This window comes from Leptosomus discolor, chromosome 7 (assembly GCF_034619465.1).
Source record: "Leptosomus discolor isolate bLepDis1 chromosome 7, bLepDis1.hap2, whole genome shotgun sequence".
NCBI classification, from domain to species: Eukaryota; Metazoa; Chordata; class Aves; order Leptosomiformes; family Leptosomidae; genus Leptosomus; species Leptosomus discolor.
In genome coordinates, this window is record NC_141397.1 from 42965789 (window position 1) to 42988071 (window position 22283).

Here is a 22283-nt window from a genome sequence, read left to right on the forward strand (position 1 = left end):
GTTTCATTTGGGAAACCAGGAATCACAGACTTTCTCCTTCTAAAAAAACCTGCTTTCAAATATCCAGCTAGTTTTCCCAGAAACACAGCATATTACATATAACAGACATGAGAATAAATTAACATACTGTACAGGTTTAAATTCTTTATACACATCAACTTTCATGACTATAACTGTGCTTCAGTATCCTGAGATCTCTGATCTACACCAGAAATGTTTATTCCCCTAGACAGAAAGCTTTTCCCCCATGTTAAACAAAATGAAAGATGACTTTTTCCTTATACTTTCTCCCATCCCTAATTTGAAAGAGTTACACTGAAAGTAAAACCCATCACTTTTGCTAGTTTGTTTTGTGCCACACACTTGAATAAGAAAAAACAAACCTACTGGTTTATCCTTATGAGTGTCTTCATTATTATTTCCTGTGCTGTCACTGGAGGATGCCACACTCATCAAGTGCTCATGTGAACCATTGCTACCTAGACTTCCATAGCCACTGGATCCACTGTTGTGTACAGGCTGTTAACAACAAAATACATATATACACACATGTCTCAGCACACCAGCTTTAAACAAAACTGGAATTGTTACCAGTAATTCCACATGAGGAAAAAAGGATTTATTTTAGGTTTGGGGTCATGGGTTTTTTTTTGCGAGGATTTCATAGCTGCACGAAATCCCTAAAATACAAGTGGAGTCTCATCTGGTAATCATGAGTGTAAGTAATTTCCATGATTGTAGCCAGAAATTCCAGTACAATAGGTAGACAGCTAAACCAAGTGTCACAGAAAGATAAATGCCCTTTCTTCAGTGGGAAATGAAAAGGGTAACATTAAAGTACATGCTGTACCTGCAATAATAGCCGATATATTTGCTCAGTGATTTCCTGAACACTGGGATGAAGGATTCTATCCTCTGTATAGTTGGGAGCAGCAAAGACATCTTCATTTAAGGGACCTCTGTATAAACAAAACATATTCTAGCTCATTACAAACACAAGAACTTCAATCACAGAGAGACCACAGCTTCAATTTACCATCTATAGATAGTAAACAGAATCTGGTGATTATTCTATTGCACCTACAACCTTTGAGTCTGATAGAATACATACCCTTACTCACTTTAAGCACAACTTTCCTCTTCTGAAGCGACTCTTGACAGTATCGGCAGAATTTGAAGGACTTCAAATGTCTTTTTAAAGCACTTACTACATCACAACCCCAAGCGTAAAAAGGAAGCAATTTGTACGTGTGATTCCCTCGCCAAAAAAAACCCTTATCTCTTTCTTAATGATCACTATGTAAACCCAAGGGAGGGGGGGGAACATTTTTTTTAAAAAAAAAAAAAAAAAAAAAAAAAAGGCTTACGTCCTAACAATTTATTGACTTACGTCCTAACTTTGTGCCTTCCGATAATAAATGAAACTTTTCGACTCCAAGGATTGATGAAACTGGACCAGCTAGTGTCCATGGTTATATAATCTCCATTTCTAGTGCAAAACCTGATTGGTGAATAGTCAAAAGGCTGTCCTCCATACTGAAGTACTGTAATGAACAATTCAAAAATAAATTTCAGATTAATATTTGCACAATTCTACTTAATGATTCAGGATTTTACAACTAATTGCAAAGGAGGAAGATGATATTTGAAGGAACAAATACCATGTACATCTGCACATTGAGAAATGCTGGGCTACTAGAATAAGCAGACCTTCATAATTTACCAGACTATGTAAAAAAAAAAAAAAAAAAAGAAAAAAATCACCTTCAGAACAAGTTAAAGATGATTGAAGAAACAGCTTTACATTTTCAAAGTTTAACAAATTAACATTGCCAGAATGGATCTTATTTTCTCCTCCATGAAATAAGAAAGACTACCATTTAAAGTATGACAAGTTATATCATTGCATTCTCAAGAAAATTTTCTGTATGTATGAAATATTCATTTACAGTCAGTTTGTTTACAGTAGTCATTTCATAGCAAACATGAAATTGAGTGATTTCTCATTTTTATCTATTTGCATTAAGAATCAAGTTGCAGAGTAAAGGATTCAGTATTTACTGGCAGAAAAATTCAGTCACAAATAATTTTCACCTCCTACTTGCTGAGGTCTTTGTAGTCATCATTATTAACTTTTAGGAAAAAAAAGAAATCATATTTCTGCTACAGTAGGAGATTACATACTTTTTTTGTGAATTGCTAGCATTAAGGGTCTGTCATTTGGGTGAAGATGCACCAAGACTGGTGTTCCTATCAAGTCCTGAGGTAGGTATCCCAACAGAGGTACTGCTCTGGAAAAAAAAATAAAAAAAAAAATCAAGTGGAATAGATGTATATTTAATCTAGAAAATGTTTCCATTCTTGCTGCTCCTCCTATCAAGAAAATGAATAATTCAAGTTTAAATTTGGGGAAATAGCAGTGTCAACTTAATAGCAGTAGTACTCTGACCAAGGCAGGGGTTTTGTTGGTTTGTGGGGTGGCTGGGGGTTTTTTTGGTAACTTTACAAAACGTGATCAGACCAAATCAAGGAGTCTTCTACAGCAGTTCTGTCTTTCCTATGCTGCCTAGCCCTAGGGGATAAATACTCACCCTAATTTTAAAAGAGCATTAATAAAATTTAATCTTGTAAAACTCTGATGAAGGTAAATAGTACCCCAATCTATGAGCTGCAAGCCAAGTCTAAGGATCACAGGATTACTAAAGCTGAACTAGCAACAGGGTAGTTGACTAGGACTCAAGAAAACTCTCACAGGCAGGTTAGGAGTTCAGCTCATAAAGGAGCTGCAAGGAAGCAAGCTTATTAATTAAAATAGAGAATTAGAAGTAATGTTACCAAATTCCTGCACATTATCAATGACCACTTCTACTGATGCGAACGACTAATTTACATGATGAAAATTTTCATTGACCACTAAGTATTCATCTTAATGAGTGGAAGTTCTCAAATATCAGCTTGCACCCTACCCCGAAAGCTAACTGCCAGCAATATGCTTTGGAAAAAAAATAATGTATTAAGTCAGTACTACTTGATAATGTTAACAAGTTGCCAGATGCCAACAAGTCATCTTGTAAACTCAAAGTGCTGTATACCTTCCCCCCAGCCCCATTCACTGACAAAGGCCCAGGAACAGAAAGATACCCAGGTATCTGAATAGTTTTAATGAGGAACGTCACCGCCGTGCACCACAGACACATGATCTGTGTTGTGTTGGAACTCAAAAGCATTGCAGCACAACTGTGTTCAACATTGCACTTCCAAGAACCCACTGGAACTAGATCAGTTCCCCAAAACATCAAATATACTCTTAAGGGGAAAACGAGGATAACAACTAATGCCTTATTATTGAAGCAATTAGTTAAATAATGAGTCTTAAAAGCTTATGTATGATCTAAAGCAACAACTTTACAAAGCTGAAAACGGCATGAAACTCATACCAAATCATATAATTTTGAAACACTGACATTTACAAATGCTGCCAAGTTCAAAGCACTTAAGAAAAGTTATGCTGCTAGAGGATTTTAAAATACCAATAAATCTTGAATGACTTCAGTCAGGACTTCATCAAATAGTGTTGTAAAAAGAAGGAGAAAACACGAGGTTTTGTTCAGCACTATTCCTATTCTTTGCCACCTGCTTTATGTAAGTCTGGCAAACTCTGCAGTTGTTTGCTGCAACAGAATACATATCCTAAAAGGGATCAAATTTTAAACTATTATTTATTAAGCTAGTTATAAAGATAGATGAGAATCCAGTCACTTCTATAAAAAAAAAATCCCCTACACATTTTTGTACCAATACATGACAATCACAGGAAGAGTCAGGGATCTAGAATATAAGACTGACGGGTAGAGATTGAGCTGGGCTCGCCTGTTCTGATGAAGACGAGTTACGAAGATGGAGTTAAATTTTCTTGGTGGTGCCAGAAGGAAAAATCTATGGGCAATGGCCCAGACTTCAGTCTGGAAAGCTTATGCTGGATGTTAGGAAAAGTTTTTTTAAACGAAGCGAGTAGCGCAACATAGGAACAGTTTCTGATACAGGTTGTGTAGTATCTGTCCTTGGAGGTTTTCAGGTATTATTGAGACAAGGTCACAGCTGATGTAACCTAGAACTGGGCAACAGTTCATATCAAGCAAAAGGATGAAACAGAGACTTCCAACAGTCCCTTCCAACCAGGATTTCTGTGATCGTATAATGCTGTATCTGAGAATATTTAATTTACTATCTGCTAAAGGCAGTACCTCAGCACCATTATGCTTCTTCATAACAAGTAACTCAAAATAATTCAGAGTTTAAGTTAATAAACTAATTTTATGAATGCAAATACACATACGGTGTAAGAATTGCTGATGAAGAGAAGCAGCAAGTCTAGTTTTGTTTTTTAGAATGACATTTAAAGTGTCAAAACAATATGAATAAAGTCTCTTCATATTCTTATTGCAAGTTAAATAGGAAAATTTTTTAAATTCATTTACCAAGATCACTCCACTGTGAACTATATAGAACTCCTTACCCATCATACACATCAAGTATCAAATACATTTCAAAGATTAATATATACAGGAATGATCCATTTAATTTCAGGAAAATATTATTTTTACTTAACATATTCTGTGCAGAGATCCACTTGCAGAGTTAGGACAAATAAGCATTTTTCCAACCCATTACCATACACTGATTACAGAATTAACTTTATTTTATGCAAGTCAGGCAACAGTTTCAGCGTTATATTATAAGCAATTCTCACTCAACAGCAGGTGTTCGGTTGCATATTTTTAAATATTATACTCAGCTTTCTCTAAGAATCTATTGTTGTGTCCACCTAACCCTGGAGAGCTTAAGGATAATAAACTGCATATGCATATCTTAGTAAACATTTACCTGGCTGCCAATGCTCTCGGGAGTCAAATAATTAAAAGCAAAATCAACCACACAAATCACAAGAACAGAAACAAATGAAGCAGAGTCCTAGTATCAGCCCTCACTGTGAGAGTTCAAAAATGGTATTTGAGACTAAGTGGTAACACCAAACTAACAGGAAAGAAGCTTCCACAGTAGCCACAGAGAAAGGATTTACTGTACTCACTCCACCCAAGCACAAGAATAAGGGCAAAGCTCTCCATTCAGTAATCTTGTCATTTCTGTCAAGTGGCTACTGGAAATAAATGAGCTGGGGGTGCATGGAGGAAGGGAAGCTTTACATTGTGCCATAAGCCTATCTGAAAAGCAAAGTTGCAGTTGGCTTGGAGCATGTGAGAGAATGAGGGAGAGAGAAAAATCCATGAAGAGGACAGAACTATACTGGACTAAGTAGGTCTTTTGTCAGCTTAAGCTGTTCAGAGAGACTGTATAAATCACATCATGGAAAAACAGTTTGTCAGCATTACGTTGTCTTCTATCCTGCAGGAACGCTTCACACTAAGCCACAATACCTGTGCAAATTAGCCAGAAATAGCTGTACCTTAAAGTCCAAACTTATCCTCACTGATTAGCCATTGTCACCTTCTATAGTAATCTCCAATAGCTGCCTTTTGCAATTCTCGTTTAATAAAAATCATGTGCACTGCAGTAATACTGATGTGCCTGACCTCTCTGCAGATAAATTGCCTCAGAAGTAATCAGTGATTTTTTATCTTATTGACTCCAGCTTCGCCAAACTTCCCAATAACTTCCTTCCCCCCAATCCCTCTCTCTCCTGCTGCAGTTAAATATTTTGCCAAGAACAGCATATTTCTTCAGAATGAAAAAGATTCCCATCCAAAAAATACCATAGAAATCCAAAATTGTCCATTATACCGCTACTCTGTCTGCAGACATCCTCCTACATCTAGGCCTACAAAGAAAATTTTAGCATTTTAGAATGCTTAAAAACAAGGAGGGGAGAATCTCACAAGTCAGATGCTACAACAGCAGCCAACTTAGTTTTCACTAAGGAAGGAAAAAAAAAAAATTAAAATAAAATCCCACATATAGCGCATTAGAAACCACCATTAAAAAAGTATCAAGTAAAACAAGGGAAGAGGAAGAGAAAGAAAGGAAAAGGTAGTCTGTGTTTTCAACTCAGGAACAAGTGTATTCTCTTATCAAGTCAAGTCTTCAAAACGCTAGTGTTCCAAAGTGCATCCCTGTCCTTAAAAGCTCGTTGAGATTATAGTCCCCTCCTCAGCCAAGTAGGCTCCTAACTCCGAAGGAGTATCTTCTATTCTTTTCATAGACCTCATGTTTCCATCACCTACACATCCTTTGACAGGACCCAGGCAAAAGCAATCCAAAAGACTAAAGGAAAGCTTGGTTTACACCTTAGTTCCTGAATGTGTGTGCCTTAAGATCACAGGCAGCGTATTTGGTTCTACTCTGAAGTGTGAACACTTAATCAGCTTCCATAATTGTTAAAGCAATGTGAAGTCTTCAGCCAGTAGAATTTGAGCAGTTTTTATATACAGATAACATCAAGAACTAAGATGACTATAGTCTGAACTGAAAACACAGATTTTTTTTGATTTTTTTTTTTTTTTTTAAGATCTAATGTTGCATTTAAAAGACACACCTCTAGTCGTATCTGGTCAGCAGAAAGTGACAGCAGCACATTGATTGTTAATTGGATCAAACTTTAAAAAATTAAAACCTAAAAATCTCATGCAGGTGATGACTGTCAGCACAGGAATTTTCCTGACCCTGGGTTTCATTCATTGAATTTACATCCAGATTTGCTCCAGATGGAAGGAAAATGGAAGAACAAGTTGTTAGCAGACAAATAGCTTTCCACTTAAATACCACAGTGTAAAGTGTTTTCATGCTTAGTGAAACTTGGAGGATGTACTTTTCTTGGGTTAAACGCTCTTCAGCGGTCACATAATTTAACCCCACAGAGACATCTTAATTAAATCCTAAAAATACCTGTAAAGATACTGAATAGCTTGCTTATCAGTCAATTGAAAAAGAATGTTTTTTTGTAAGTTACCTTTCATCTACATCCTGGAACAAACAAGTTGGTGTGTGCGTAGTTGTAAAAATTCTTTTGTCAGGAGGAATTCTGGGTGCTGAGACAAAAATAAAAGCAGATTAACAAGGGGGGCTTTTTTGCATATACAAAACACTCCAAGCTACATGTTTCTATGAAATACTAAGTCTAAAAGTCTGTCAAAGAGCATAACAGGAAAGTAGCTTGCCAGCTCACAGGCTCTCAACAAGGGCAGAGAACAGAACCAATTATCTTTCACTTTAATAAACCTTGAGATCATTGACAGCGACTAATATAGTTGGCTTTCTCAGGCTGAAATTCAGTTGTGCTACACCACACAGAAATTCCTGTAGCAGAACACTGAACAGTTTTTACTTTCAGGAAACCAGACAAGTCTTTCTGCATTCAAAGTATTACCTTCATAACCAGAATGTACTTTTTCTGCAAGCAACACACAGCAAAGCTGGTCCTCTGCTATTTCCGGGTCTTGCACTTTGATAAGGTAAGGAGTCATCCGAAACGGGTGATAGCAAATCTCATTTTCACGCTCCTTTCCCGCGCTAATAATTAAACAAAGTTAATCATTTCAACAGATTCATCTTATGCTAAACAAAGTTTTAACTATTGTAATTTCCTCATGACCCAAGGACTGCATGATAGTTCCTAAAATAGCACCCAAGAACTTAAAATTTCTGATTTTTTTTTTGTAGAAGAGAAGCTAATTCTGATGGCATTCTTTGCATACCAACTGCAATAAAGAATATGTTGTCCTCTCGACTGCCTGAAATTAAAAGATCCGCAATTGCTTTAAATAAAAATTTGATAGAAAAAGAAAAACATACCTCCTATGACAGACACAGTAATTTTGTTGATCCAGTAAGCTTAATCTGTAACATTATACCTTCAGAAGAATGAATTTATAGTTGTGTTATGTAGACTGCTATATTGCCTCAGTTAACATAAAGACCTTCTTTTATTCAACATTTATCCCCATTTAAAAAGAACAAAGACTCAGAAATTCTTACCTATAACAACAGATGTTTACTTAATAAGAATACAAAGCATAGTAATGAAACTAACAACTATTTACAGTCACCAAAAAAAAAATAATTTCAGTTGTAGTAAGTTCATAACAGCACAGCTTTATAAAACTAAAGTTTTTGGAGCCAATGTTAGTTGGACAAAAAAGTCTATAGTAACACCAGCAGTACTTTTACAGTACATCCAACCCAATGCTCTGGAGCGATGCATCATCTTGAATTCCTTTAAAGTTTAGTCATACCTTAAGGAAAAGTACTTATTTACACCAAAAGTAATGAAGTAATAGGATCCACAACTTTTGTTTTTGGAAATGCTATCAGAGAAGCAATAAGCAGCAAGAAATCAAATTGCAGAAGAAAGAACAAGGAATAAGGTGCCAGTATTTCCTAAATAAAAGCAACTAAAGGGAGCGGGGGCGGGAAAAGAAGGAAGAAAAGCAAAACCAAAGGAACTGTGTGATCTAGTAACTGCAAAAGAGACAAGTCAAGTTACCCTCATGTATCTTTATCCCTGGGACACTTGAGATAAAGTTAAGATTAGACATTAGTCTTCTAGAATGAAGGAGACTCTGTAGCAGGTGTTGAACAGAACAGTTCAATTAACATGAACTGAAGACTTTCCATAGCAGTAGAAGATACCATATCAGCTTCCTTTATGGCGCAAAGGTCAATATTCACACTGATTAACTTTAGGATGCAACTTCCTGAAATTGCTTTGCAGTTTTCTCTGTAGCTTCTAGGAGTTAATCAACTAGAGGACATGCATATGTTTTGCCTTATGTTCACGTTATCAAAAAGTAGGAAACTTATGTACCATGTGGTTCGTATAAAAATCAAATACTTTTGTAATGCTTGGTTTCATAATATAACACTAAGCTTTATAATATTATTGTCTTACCTGATGCGACAGAAAAAAGATTTCTCTTCCATGCAGTCCTGGGTGGAAGACTCTAGAAATATTAAACATGTTTCATAACAAGTTACAAATTACTACAAGATATTCAAATAAATATTCAAAACAAGAATTTCTCCTTAAGTGATAAAGGCTGAATTCTTTAAGAAGTTTATGTTCTCTGAAGTCTGTATGTATTTGCTAAACAATGTACTTCATAAGCAACTAAATCTTGAATACCACTCCGATTCTGAAGCTGGTGTGTAAATCACAGCCGCTTATTTATTAAGCCTTTTGCCAAAAATGTATCTAAACAGTTCTCCATTTTGAGCTGTTTACTCTTACCATCTTTTCCACTGTACTCTATAGTGTTGACCAAAAATGTTTGATTATCTGGGACCCCAAAATTTGACCTCTTTCCTAGAAAGGCACTAGGACAGCTAAATCACCATATTCACTTACCACCCCCTCCACTCCAAAACCCATTTTTTTTCATGAATGCTTCCTCTCACCTTTCAAGCCTATTTCCCGCCTTTTCCAGAGTAGCCACAGACTGATTTTCAAGGCAAGCTCTGTTCTTTCAGAGGCCTTGGTGCACAATACTTTTGGATATTTTATTCTATGGCAGCTGATACAGAGGACAGTGTGTATAGCTCCTCTTACTGCATTTTTGAAATCTGAAGCTATACACAAGCATAATAAAACTATAGAAAACGTTTCAGAAAAAAATACCACATAACTGAATAACATCCATAATTAAGAACACATGGGCAGAATTCACCATTGACCCTGTTTTGAGCCAGAGGTTGGAACAGGTCCCTTCCAACATGCTTTAGGTATGCATTACTCAGTATATTTTTATTGCTAATTGTTTTTTCAGATTAAATACGGTTCACAAGCTGACTTAACTTAATGGACTTAGCATACAGTGGACTGGAATTTCAAATAGTTAGAGCAGATCTTGAATTTCAAGTGTTTGGTTAAAACAGTTGGCAACTATTTCTCAAGTCCCAACAGCTGTAGTTACATTAGTAAAAAAATTCTTCCCACAAACAAATATCAAGTGCCCTGAGATGTCTAGTCCTTCACTATTAGCATACCTAACTATTTTTCTAAGACTAAAAGAATAGAGATATGATTACACTTGGAGAACGCACAGTGATGGTAGCTGAATTACATCTTTCTATACTGTAATCAAGGTGTCCACTACTCAAATCATAACCATTTTATAAGGAAGGAGGAAGAATATCATCTCCTTCGTATCTGAAGAAAACAAGTTTTGAAGAAAAACGGTGGTCATTTGATTGTTAGTAAAAGTGGAAAGCAAACCCACTACTCACAGCATGAATACCTACTTTGTTTTCATTCATCATTTGGATGAAAGTGGCACAAGAACCAATAAACAACAGCATTCAGACTTTTAGCCAACAGACAAGCCTTGCTGATTTATAAGTGTTATACATCTAGTATTGTTCAGAGATGTTCTAAATGCATCCTCAAAGAGTGATGGAGAAGGATGGAAGGATATTTAAAATCAGTTCAAGTATTTGCATTTGTATGACCGAAAGAAGGTCAGAGAAATATCTGCTGTTGAGATCACTCACCAGCTCTATTGCAAATATTCCATGATGGTAATCTGTATGGGGTAGTAGAAGTATAGAAGACACTGACATCTTGAGGTGCCAAGAACTCCACAAATTTGGCATTTTTAAAATAACCCCTCTTACAGCGGAGAATAGAAGCAGCTTGATCAGAGATGTACAGAATTCTCCCAGTAATCAAAGAAACAGCTACGGCAAACATATCCTAAAAACAAAAATCTCAAATTATTTAGGCAGTTTAAAACATTCTTCAGTCCACTATGTATTTCTTAGAAAAACACTGCAGATATAAAGTCATTACACAAGTTCAGAATATAAGTTAAGGAAATACTGTTAAACTGCATCTGTTTAGGGAGCAATAAAATAAAATTAATCTGCTTATGAAGTAGACACAGACAGCACACTTTGAACTATGCAATAAGAATAATACATTAGCATATTACCAGGTTACAAGCCCTAAATATCATTCCCTAAAATTTTATGATGCAGAATGAATTTATGGATTAAGAATTAAAGAGCTTTCAGCTATAAAACTACACATTTTCCCTGTGCTTGTTACAGGCGTATTTTACATTTACGAAATCCAGCTGTTTTGTGAAAGGCTGTTTATTTTAGCTTGTCCATACACTGCAAAATTGAAAGTGCTCTATACCACTTGGAAAGATGAGTAGACAGGTGGAAAAAATCCCACACAGCAATACACACACTCCACTTGTATCATTTCACATTGTTTTTCTTTTTGACACAGAAGAGCTTCCTACATCATAATCTTTAGTGCTCTATCCGCGAACACTATACACAAACTTAAGAGCTGTCGTCAGAACACCAGTTTCACAAATTCAGATGCTTCAGATCAATTGAACAATGTTTATGATATTTGGCTGAAGTTCTCAGTTGCACTCTAGACTTCCTATTTATTTTACCTTGTGGGCAACCTTTACTATTCATAGATACAAAAAACCCCACCTAGCTAGGGAACATCCCCCATCATGCCATTATTTTACTGTTTTCAGAACTTTATACATTCAGGTAGAGGTTTCAGGAAAAAAAAAAATAGTGGAAAGTAATCTAATAAGTTTAGATGCAATTATTTTTTGAAGACTCCATAATGCATCCCTAAAACACTGGGAATGTGGAAAATAAATAATAAAAAGTCAGACTCGATTATCACAACTGTTCTTATCTAGACGAGAAGACAGTATCAGTGGATCACACTATACTAGTCGCAAAGACTAGACAAATACCAGAGAAGAGGACAGAACACACTATTCCAACACTTTCATCACTTTTCAGTCATACTAACACAAAGAACTGGTGAAACATCAAATAACCCTCACTGATAAGGATAAGCTGAAGCGATTCACAGTGTGCCTTAACTAAGATTTGGAAAGAGTTACTCTCCAACTTTAGCAGGTATTCTAAATCGAAAACTAAAGATGTCTCAGTGCATTATATCACACGGACATTGAGATATGTCACAGCATCATCTCTAAGCACGAGGTACCATTCAGAGGACCAAGGAGTTCAGACTACTGATTTCCCACCTAACTGACAGAATAAAAACTTAGATCAAGGTGCTAATAGCAAAGTCTGCAAAGGCTCAGAGTTTCTACTCAACATGCCCTGGAAGGCAAAAGCCAGCTTCTTCAGCTTATTGGCCTAGCTACCAACTCTTACCTTGTAAAAAGAAGGCATGCCTGAGAATTCCAGTCCTAGAAAGCCTTTTCAATACACACCATAGACTTGGGTCATCATACTTACCGCATTTTTCATTATGTATTCTGAGGTTATAGTCTCAACTTCTTCCACCGTATAAGATGACACATTGAGTCCAGCAGGCTGGGATTCATTAATCATCAACAATTGGTAATACTCCTCATTGGCTATATGAGAAAATTAAAATACTTATATTCAGAATTTAAAAAGTCATCAATAAACATCCAGCCTCGAAGCAGTAAATGTCAAAAAGACTTTGGCCATAAGCACGGAATCTAAATACTCCAAGTTAGTTTTTCCTCAGCAGAGCTTCATCAGTAACCCAAATAAGTCTACCCACCTTAATATACCCATATGTGCATGATCATATATTTTGGTCTGTTCGGCAGTTCAAATAGTATGGAATTGTAAATAGTTTTCAAATTAATTTTCTAACTCAACAAAATAGTAGTAAAATATCAAGCATCTAGAGAGCTGCTTTAACTCTCAAGGGAACACAAGGTAACAGAGCCAAACAACAGGAACACCATGAAAACATTTGTTTTGGGAGGTTTTCAAACATAATAAACAGATTTACATAGACAACCACATTTGAATTCCTGTTTTAAATGTTTAGTTTTATCTAGATAGTATCATACTTGATTACCTTTAACTTGTTTAATGCTTTTAAGGGCGTATTTCAACGTCGTTAAGACACTAGATTTGCCTTTAATTCTCTTTTCAGAAGGAAGGTGAGCTTTCAGCTCTTGTAATGTTTTCAGCAATTCCTTTTGTGTTTTGGCTTTAGTGGACTGCTCACTACTGTAAAATTAAAGAAAAAAAAATAAAATGCCACTTGAATTCTTAAAGGGACACACCACCCTCATGGAAGCCCAAATATATTCTGACACTTGTCACGTACCTAAATTTGTCCAGCTAGCCACATTAACTTTTCCAGTACTCTGTATCAACATTCAAAACTTATAATAATTCTTAAATTAGCTAGAATCATTTTAAATGATTTACCACCACCTGAAGTCTTACTGCAAAATGCACTCTGTGTATGCAACAGTACATGCACCCAAGCACCACAGAACTTTTTTTTTTGCCAGTCTCCCTCCTCCCTTTTTAGTGGCATTTTCTTTAGTTCCTTTCAAATTCAAACTCATAGAAATGTTCATGGACTTCAAAGGAGAGAAGCAGGAGGTCCATTCAAGTCTTCACCTCCTGTTCGAGCAGGTTCTCATAAGAAAGGTCCCTGAAAAGGGAATGGCAGTGGGAGAGCATCAAGTTAACAAAACAAATGGAGAAATCCTTGGAACAACCTATCCCAGTTAAGCATGGCAATACATTAAATAAGATAAGGAAACTTGACTAAATACGTAGGGTAGAGAATCAGGAGGCTAAAGAGAAATTGCATTCACATTTCTCAGGTGCATGTTCAGAAGTGCTGCCTCAGCATAGAAGGTCAAACTACAGATATTATCAGTGCCAACATCAGAAAATTATTGCCTGCCTTTGCAGCTCCTGATATCTCTTCCTGTTATTAAGAGGTGCTGACAAAATCAAAAACGAAGAGCAATGGAGGTAAGGGAAGGGAGAGGGAGGATGACAAAGTTGGGTGGCAGGTAGGTAGGAAGCAGTTAAAATGAAAAATCATCTTGTCTTTCTTATTGCAATAGATTTTAAGAGCTAATCTGTCACAACAATCAAGAGGATTCTAGAGCTTTTCTTAAAGCCGCCTCACAATAAGTTCTTTCCCATCAAAAGGAAGGTCTTCCCTTACCACTCGATTGTCATGGCTGGTAATCTCCAAGAAGTTACCCTAAGAACCACTGTAGAAACAGAAGTCTTGGCAACTGCAGTGCCCTGTCTGAAGTGCTCAAGAAAGTGGCTTCAGCTTCCAAGTAATTTTCAACAGAACTTCTGAACATTTTTCTGGGAAGTCTGAAAAGTTCTTCAGGTAGATCAATCATCTGATGGGTGTTGGGTGTATTTCACCAAAAACGCCCAGAAAGTTTCAAAGCTGGCTTGTACTAGAGAATACACATTGTTCTTGCTTACATCGCAATGTACTATGAGAAACAGCATTCACTTAATCAGTGGTCATTTTGTACTGAGAAATAATGGCAAGGGATAAAACAAAAGAGAATAGTACTCCCTTGGGAAACATCATGTTCATGTGGGACATTAAAATCACATCTACAACATGGCTTGACAGTTTGGACTGATGCAATCAAACAGGGCCTTGTTAACAGAAGAACCCCCTACACTGGCGGTAGGGAAGAAGAGAAAGAGAAAGATTATGAAATAACTGAGCATACTGATGGTTTTGTACTCTCTGAGTATGCTTCATGAGAGTGGTCTGACTCTTATGCAAGAAAGAAACCTTTCCAAATTAGCCTACAGCAGCAGCAAATATAGAAGACAGGCCTCCTACAAAAATAAGTTACACAACTCAAAAATGTTTTTCCAAAGATCAGTAGCATCAGGCACAGTAGCCAACCATAGGGAAGGCATGACTTATGGAGAACAGAATAAGCAAGTCCTATAAAGACGGGAGCTTTCCTTTTTGCTTTATATGGACATTGAACTGGAATGGTATGTACAGATACTAAACTAAGTAGTTGGTTCACGCTGATATTGAATCCAAAGCCCCGTAGTCTTTGAATCAAAGACTAAACCCATAGCTTATCAGCCTCTTTTAGTCTTCTCTCTAAAGATCGTTCTCGTCTCCCATTTCTAAAAGATGTCCAGATTCTGCTCCTTAACCCTCTACACTGTGCCTGACAGCTAGAGAAAACACTGTACAATCCAGATTTCTATTTATTTCTCAGCAGAGAGCTATTAATGACATTTAAAATAAAAGGTAACATAAAAAACTGTAATAAGTAACCCTCCCCTCAAAAAAAAATCTTGCAGCAAAGAAAATTGAATCAATGGAAAAGGAAGATTAAGAAATGCCTTTGGTTCACTCTGTCTTTCATACTAAGGAACATGGACTCCAGAACACGATTTCCAATTGAAAATACAGCATGGAACAAGATCTCCAGGTGCCTGCAAGGCAGACACAGAAAGAAGTTCATCAAGCACCAAATAATGCAAAGGGATAATTTTAATTTACCACTTCTCTAGGAACTGCATCAGGTAGAAACACTTTCTGGTAGGTACACATGGACAGGGGTTTTAACAACAGTATGCAATGTCTGGATATGCTTGATCTGCTTTAGCATCAGGTTTTGGTCTCCTGATCAGAAGTTGACTTAAAAATAAAACCCAACAAATACAGTCAGGCACTCTGAAGTGTCCAAATTTGAGCCTTCAATGCCACTCGGTTTATCAAGGCTATCAAGGTCACAAGCAGAGTTCAGAGGGATTCCTGCAGCTGATGTTCGTTTATCCTTATAGACTCAACACTTGAATCCTGGCGAATGGAACACAGGAGAGGCAGGTAAGATGGCTGCTGGACATCAGAACACACCCAACTCAATGGGTGAACTCTGATGTTGAAACACCAGGTTGTCCCCAGGCAAGGGCTTCAGACTAAATTCTGAAGAGCAGAAAGTTTAAAGAAAAACTTCAAATAAACCACTAGAGCTGAAGCAATATTCAAAGTGAACTACAAAAATAAAATGAGAGTTAAGGTACCAAATCAAAAAGTGAGTTGACTTGAAAGGTCTTGCATAGAACAGCAACAGAAAGCTCTGATTTGGCCAAGAGGTTAATAGGACATGCTACTGATTACGTACAGGAAGAGAAGCAAAAACAGCATTTCTTGTATACTCCTCCAGGTTTAGCCAAAACAAAAAACGAAAATGCAACACTATTTAGCTTTCAGCATTTAGCATTGCACATGTCAATTACTGAAAATATACATGCATTAATTTACCTGCATCCACTGCTAGACTGGTTGTGTTCAGAGTTTGCAATCATCAGACTAAATGCATTTGAGCTTGAACTAGAATAAGGAAAGATAGAAAGAGATTAATATTAGTAAACCTAACAAACAACTTTTAGTCCATTTAACTTTATATTTTCCTATTAATGACTGGGCTACCTAGGAAAAAAACCCCCACCCAACTTTAAAAGCTTCTGCCCGGTACAACAAATGGAAACTACAGCTTGACAAACTACATGTTTGTCAAAGAAGGTTCTTCTTACTGTAGCTCAAGGTGCACCAGGGGAAGTTTAGATTGGATATTAGGAAAAATTTCTTTACTGAAAGAGTGGTCAAACACTGGAACAGGCTGCCCAGGGAAGTGATGGAGTCACCATCCCTGGAGGTGTTGAAAAAAAAAAAAAGTGTAGATGTGGCACTTTGGGACATGGTTTAGTGGGCATGGTGGTATTAGGTCAACAGTTGGACTTGATGATCTCAGAGGTCTATTCCAACCTAATGATTCTATGATTCTATAGAATAGCACAGTTGCATCCTTACGTATTACACTGACATTTTTTGGTACGTAATTATAGAAGTTGGTTTACATGAAAATATATAAATAAGGCCAATTAAACACACAGTGATAAGAAGAAAGACTCAAATAAGCTGGCCCCGAACACTAGAGACCTTCTCTTTATGAACTATATTACACCATTTACATCATACAAGAACACAACTTAACTAGAACACTCAGCCTCAAGTCTGAAGATACACTTTATACTGTAATCATAATTCAGAAATTAGATTCAAATGGAAAAAGCCTTTAGTGACAAAAATAAAAGTGGAATTTATTTAACATTAGCCACTACCTTTTATGACAGTCTGAAGATTCCATGAGCATTGCTGAATCCTTCCCATTTTCATCAGATTCATGGCCATGTGAATCATGCCCACTCGAGTAGTTTTCATTTGTGTCATTTCCACTGAAGTCATTTCCACTGGATCCACTGCTCATTTCAATATCTTCCTGAAGAATTTCATGAGAGTGTTCAGGCTTTGTCTGAATTTCTGAATCTTCAGCAATCATCTGGCTATGGTTATTTGCAAGTCCAGAATAATCACTCATTTTCTGTTGCTCTTCTAAAGAGAACGACGAAGAAATGTTTACACTGATACCAGGTTGCTGCTTAGGGTTCTGCTCCTCAGTGCTAGAGTAGAACCCCCTGAACTTGATAGAGTCCATGGGACACTCATTAGAAACACTGCCAAGATCAAGAGCAAATCAAGCCATATTCAGAATTTTCTCTCTGTACAAATTCTGTTTGGAAGTACAGACCCACAAATCTGAGGAGGAAGGGAAGGAAGAAAAAAAAGATTTATTTTCTTGTTTGCCTTTTCTGACAAACTGGAATTCTCACTGACTCATGAAATTAAAAGTGAAGTGACATCCATGGTTAATATAGACTTTTCACTGTTCAAATGCTGAGTAAGTTAAATATAATTGCAAACCTAACAATGTTTTATCATGGAAAAAGTATTTACTTTTAGAAAAAAACCACACAAAAAGAAGTAGAATAAACATGAAAAACTACTTAAGAGTTTAAATATTCACTTGTTTTCTATTCTCCTACTTAATACTTGACAATTTTAGTGTCTGGATTTGGACAATAGCTATCATTATTTTCAGTGAAACCATTCCCCTGGCTTCCAGTTTATGTTGACAAACAAAAAGATTCCATTCAGACATCAGAGGATTCCTTACTGGGTTTAGAGGTTGTTTGTGTTGGGTTTTTGTTGTTGTTGCTGTTGGTTTTAAATAGTCTTGTTTTTTTCTTTTAAGATCAGTTCTGCCATTTTGACCAATTCTTTGTTTCTTTCTTTGTAAGAAGAGCCATGAAGGTAAGTAGACTGAACATATAGTAGGAACAGGGAAACTAAGGACACAAGCCCACCTATTGATCAACAACAAAAGTTTTAAGACACAAATAAGCCTGACAATAATTTCATCTACTGATTACCACTAATTCGGGGGCTAGGATAAAAAAAATTCTGCATTGTTTAGAAAAGTGAGCTTAAACCAAAACAAATCCCTTCTTTTAAAGTAAATTCTAAAGCATCAGGCTCAAAATCAGAGTGTATATGGAAGTGAATTAAGAACAGACTAATATTGAAGAGCCATCAAAGAAGAAGCACTAGAAAGCAGTTCAACTTTATTCATAAAGACATTTAATCTGACTCATTTCTTTGCCTATTTCAGCAACCCAGACACAACTATAATGCAAAACCATAAACTAAGATTCTCTAAAAAATGTAATTTATTATCAGGAAAAAAAGGGGTTGTTTTAAAAACAACAGAACCTTTCCTTCCTCTTTCTTTCTTTAAAAAAATTCAAGATTACAATTGTTGACTAATAAACCTCTGACTGGAATAACAAAGGCAATGAAAAAATCTGCAACTAAGTTTTGCTAACATTAACTGCAGCAACTTCCTTAAACCTAAGTAAATAAATAAATATATTGTTAGAAAGCCTTTTACAGAAAACTTTAATTTAATATTCATGCAAAACTGTTTCAACTCCCCTCCCACCCCCCAAAAACATTGAAACTATTTTCTTACCCTCCTAATTGCTGCTTTTCCAGACATTTTACATTTATTTTTGAGTTTTCAGAAGAAAATACTACTCGTCTCCTTGTTTGACCAAAGTAATATGCAAGATATCTGTTTTCATTTGAAAGAGTAAGTGTAGTTTAAGAACATTCATCTAATCTATCAGTAATGGTACACATATATAAACTTTTTTTTTTTTTTTTTTTTTTTTTACACGAGATTATTTACTAATACTTCATTACAGGTAGTAATAAAAAAACCCCCTTTGAGTAGAGTAATACATACTGATATTTTGCTTCTGCTTGCATTTACTTCAGGTACTCTAAACCAGACTAAACAGACATCCTATTATGCTGTTGTATTAAACAGGAGTAGACAGGTAGTAAATTACACTTTAGTAGCTCTAACAGTTTTTTCTGGACTAAGAAAGCCACTTTAGGCTTAAAAATTACATAACTGGAACATGCAATAAAAGAGTATTTACTCTTAGAAGAAACTCTAGTATTATTTCACAATAGCACATACTCTGGTGGCCAATGATTAACTAGATCAGAAATCTGTCCATCTCTGATTTCATCTCTCTGGTAGACAGAGCTCACACTTTCACTTGCCTTACTTAGCTAGATGTCTTAATGAAGTTCTGTCCCTGTACATAGTCCACTCTCACCACACATGTTCCTAATGAGCCTGACAGGTTAGTGGTACTCATGCTACTATCTGCAGTGTCATGGCCTGTGCTTAACAATGCAGGGCTATCCACAAAACATTTTGTCTGAGAGTGACCAAAAACAAAGGGCTCAGGAGAGTGAATCTAGAAGGTGGCACTAGGAATATGTATGTGGACAGCACATGAGACAAACCTCCTGTTACTCTAAAGATAAGAAGCATTTTATAAATGTGTTAATCCATTCTCACCCAGGAAATGCTCTTACCACTACTTCAAGTATTGCAGAAATAAGAGCATCTGCATGGTTAAATAACTGAACCCACTCTTGAAACCATTTCTCATGCGTCATCTGTACTATTATTTCTCAGAGGGCACTGAGGTTGCAAAGTTCCACAGAGGATTCAGTGAGTAAAGGTACTCCAGCAAACTACTCAGCTAGCAATGAGATGGCTTTTTACCTTCTCTGTGAAGGTTAAAGGTAACTTTGGAGATTATCTAGAGCATTTTGATGACTTCAAATAAATGCCTTATGCACATCAAAATTACAGAAATTAAACCCACTGTGATTTAAACTAAGCTTTTGGAAAAAAGGACAGCCACAGAATCATCTGAAAAGGAGGTCTGACATGTAGGAATTTAAGGCAAGGTCGAACATTCCTCATACTATATTCTGTGCCCAAGGCAGGGGTTTCTGCCTGTTTTTCTTACACAAATGCTACTTTGAACGAGTTTTATATGCAAGAGAAAAATATACCACCATAACCAAAACAACGCTGTCTGCTACTAAACTATGTTACATGATTTCTTTAGAGGTAAGGGAAAAAAAGTTCTCAAAAAAACCCAAACAACTTTGGGCTGCTATATTTAAACCCCTTAAAGAAAATAAACCGTTCTATGAAAACTATCACTATTGATAGATTCATAAGCATGAACTGCCAGAAGACAGACTCTTAGCATAGCCCTAAATTCTCTAAAGATAATTAGCCAAACATTACAGTAATGCATACACCAGGAAAACTGTGCTATTTACGGGAAGAGCAATGATTGTACCTTAGCTTTCCTACTCTGAATGCAAACATTTTGTATTTCAGTCTTTAAGCGTGAGAAACCTCTTCTGAATTCTGAAGCCAAAGAGTATTATTATGCCATAGTATTTTCAGCCTCAGGAGTGTTCCACAAAAATTCTTTGGAACAAACTTTCCTTGGAAAATTATTTCCCCAAAGTCTTTTCTGTAATCTTTGGAAGTTTAAAAGTCAATGGAATAGTGCCATAGCTAGCATTTATGGTATTACAGTTTGAAATTGAGCTGTTAAACCACTGACGAGTAATGTTTTCCACTTCCAGGTATCATTTATCGTCTCTTCTCCTCTCTTCTTTCCCTGACACCTAGGCTAGCTTCTGCCAGGTATTTGTAGGCAACTTCAGTAATGCTTCCTTAGGTGGGAGAGAATTGTTCCCAAAATATATATATAAGCTGTCCAATAACTTTTGATTAATTCCCTGTGCCTCCTTGAACAAGAGTTGAATAATTCAATGACAGTCAAGATTTCTAAAATTATTTTTACTTTAAGCAACAAATTCAGATTAAGAGAATCACCAGAGAACTAGGTAGGTACTGGCCTATAGGACACACCATGTGATTCTTCTTCCTCTTGATACCTGGCAGAAACTTGTGTCAGGAAACACTCAAGTTGTGTTACTTGTATCTAATTAACAACATGCTGGAGCTTCTACAGCTTTGCCCAAAGTATATGTAGTTCCTACATAACAACATCACAGTAATTACAATCAGTGAGCCCAAGAATAACGGTGCCAGAAACAGAAATTAGTATCGCAGTAATGGAGAAGATACAAGTTCGACCTTTTTAAAGGTATCTTTTGAGAATAATTGTCTCAACTCCTTCAGGTGGAATGGTGTTCTTAGGCAGGATTGTAAGATTAGTGTCACTGGAAGTCAGTCTTGCACAAAATTTCTTCTGTTTCAAAATCTCAAAAGCCTCAGTGCCAGAGGCACATACCAGAGTAAGGAATACAGGAAGAATAAATAGGAAGGAACATGAAAAGCATTATGATAGACTTCCAAGAGCTTCTGGTGAAAGAAGGAAGAAGGGTGTTTCTAAAACAAGAGCTTGTATAATAAATAAAAAAAGTCAAGGTTCTCCAAAGCAGCAACGGTAAAATATGCCATAAATTTGGAGATATTTTCTAAGAAGAGATTGGAATAACTGTGTGAAAAAGAACAGACTGGCAATTACCCTACACCACACTCTATGCTTGTAACTTTTTAGATAAGAACTGATGCATCTGGCTAGACTTTACTCTCAGACAGAGGAAGACCTTAAGTGGAACATCTGCATGCATACGCAAGCACCATGCAAACACTTCAGCAGCAGAGGGTCAGTCACACCAGAGAGATTATTTAGCATTGAAACTAATCTCAGTCAAAATGCCATAATAAATTGCACATATTCATCCCACTTACATGCTTGAATAAATTTCCAATCAATAACCAAACAAGAATGAAAAGGTAAAAGCTAGCATGCTTTCCCAGACTGAGGTTCTCTCCCATTACCACCGCTGGAGGAATGTAATTGCATCACACATCAAGTTCAGTAAGCAAGCACAGACACTCACATGGAAACAGAGGAAGAGCTCTTTTAGGTTTGAACTTGAGAGAAATATGTTGTCTTTTTTTTTTTTTAATTTTTATTTTCTGCTCCATCTTTCTAAACTTACAAAAGACATTCTACTCTTCCGGACAGAGCAAACCTCCCAAAGCCACTCTGGCCTAAGAACCTGATGCAGTGTATGAAAAATGCAACATAATTCCACTGAGCACCAAGGAAAAATATAGGCATTAATATGCCAGATTAGATGTGCAGAAAATGTCTTCTGATTATTCTTTAGCTACAGTAGCTCCTTTATGCTGCAGCAA

The 22283-nt window shown here is 36.4% G+C and overlaps 1 protein-coding gene across 1 annotated transcript in view; it reads right to left on the bottom strand.

Moving 5' to 3' along the window:
- The window catches only part of PER2 (period circadian regulator 2), a 39657-nt gene that overhangs the window by 15743 nt on the left and 1631 nt on the right, over nucleotides 1-22283 (bottom strand). Inside the window, exons 2-13 of the mRNA XM_086467651.1 lie at nucleotides 16942-17416; nucleotides 16082-16150; nucleotides 12860-13014; nucleotides 12259-12380; nucleotides 10501-10702; nucleotides 8903-8954; nucleotides 7382-7524; nucleotides 6965-7043; nucleotides 2185-2291; nucleotides 1391-1544; nucleotides 851-959; nucleotides 388-519 (exon numbers count right to left, since the gene is read on the bottom strand). Coding sequence (XP_086323777.1) covers nucleotides 388-519; nucleotides 851-959; nucleotides 1391-1544; nucleotides 2185-2291; nucleotides 6965-7043; nucleotides 7382-7524; nucleotides 8903-8954; nucleotides 10501-10702; nucleotides 12259-12380; nucleotides 12860-13014; nucleotides 16082-16150; nucleotides 16942-17315 — 1698 coding nt within the window. The 5' untranslated portion in view covers nucleotides 17316-17416. The remainder of the gene's footprint in view (nucleotides 1-387; nucleotides 520-850; nucleotides 960-1390; nucleotides 1545-2184; nucleotides 2292-6964; nucleotides 7044-7381; nucleotides 7525-8902; nucleotides 8955-10500; nucleotides 10703-12258; nucleotides 12381-12859; nucleotides 13015-16081; nucleotides 16151-16941; nucleotides 17417-22283) is intronic.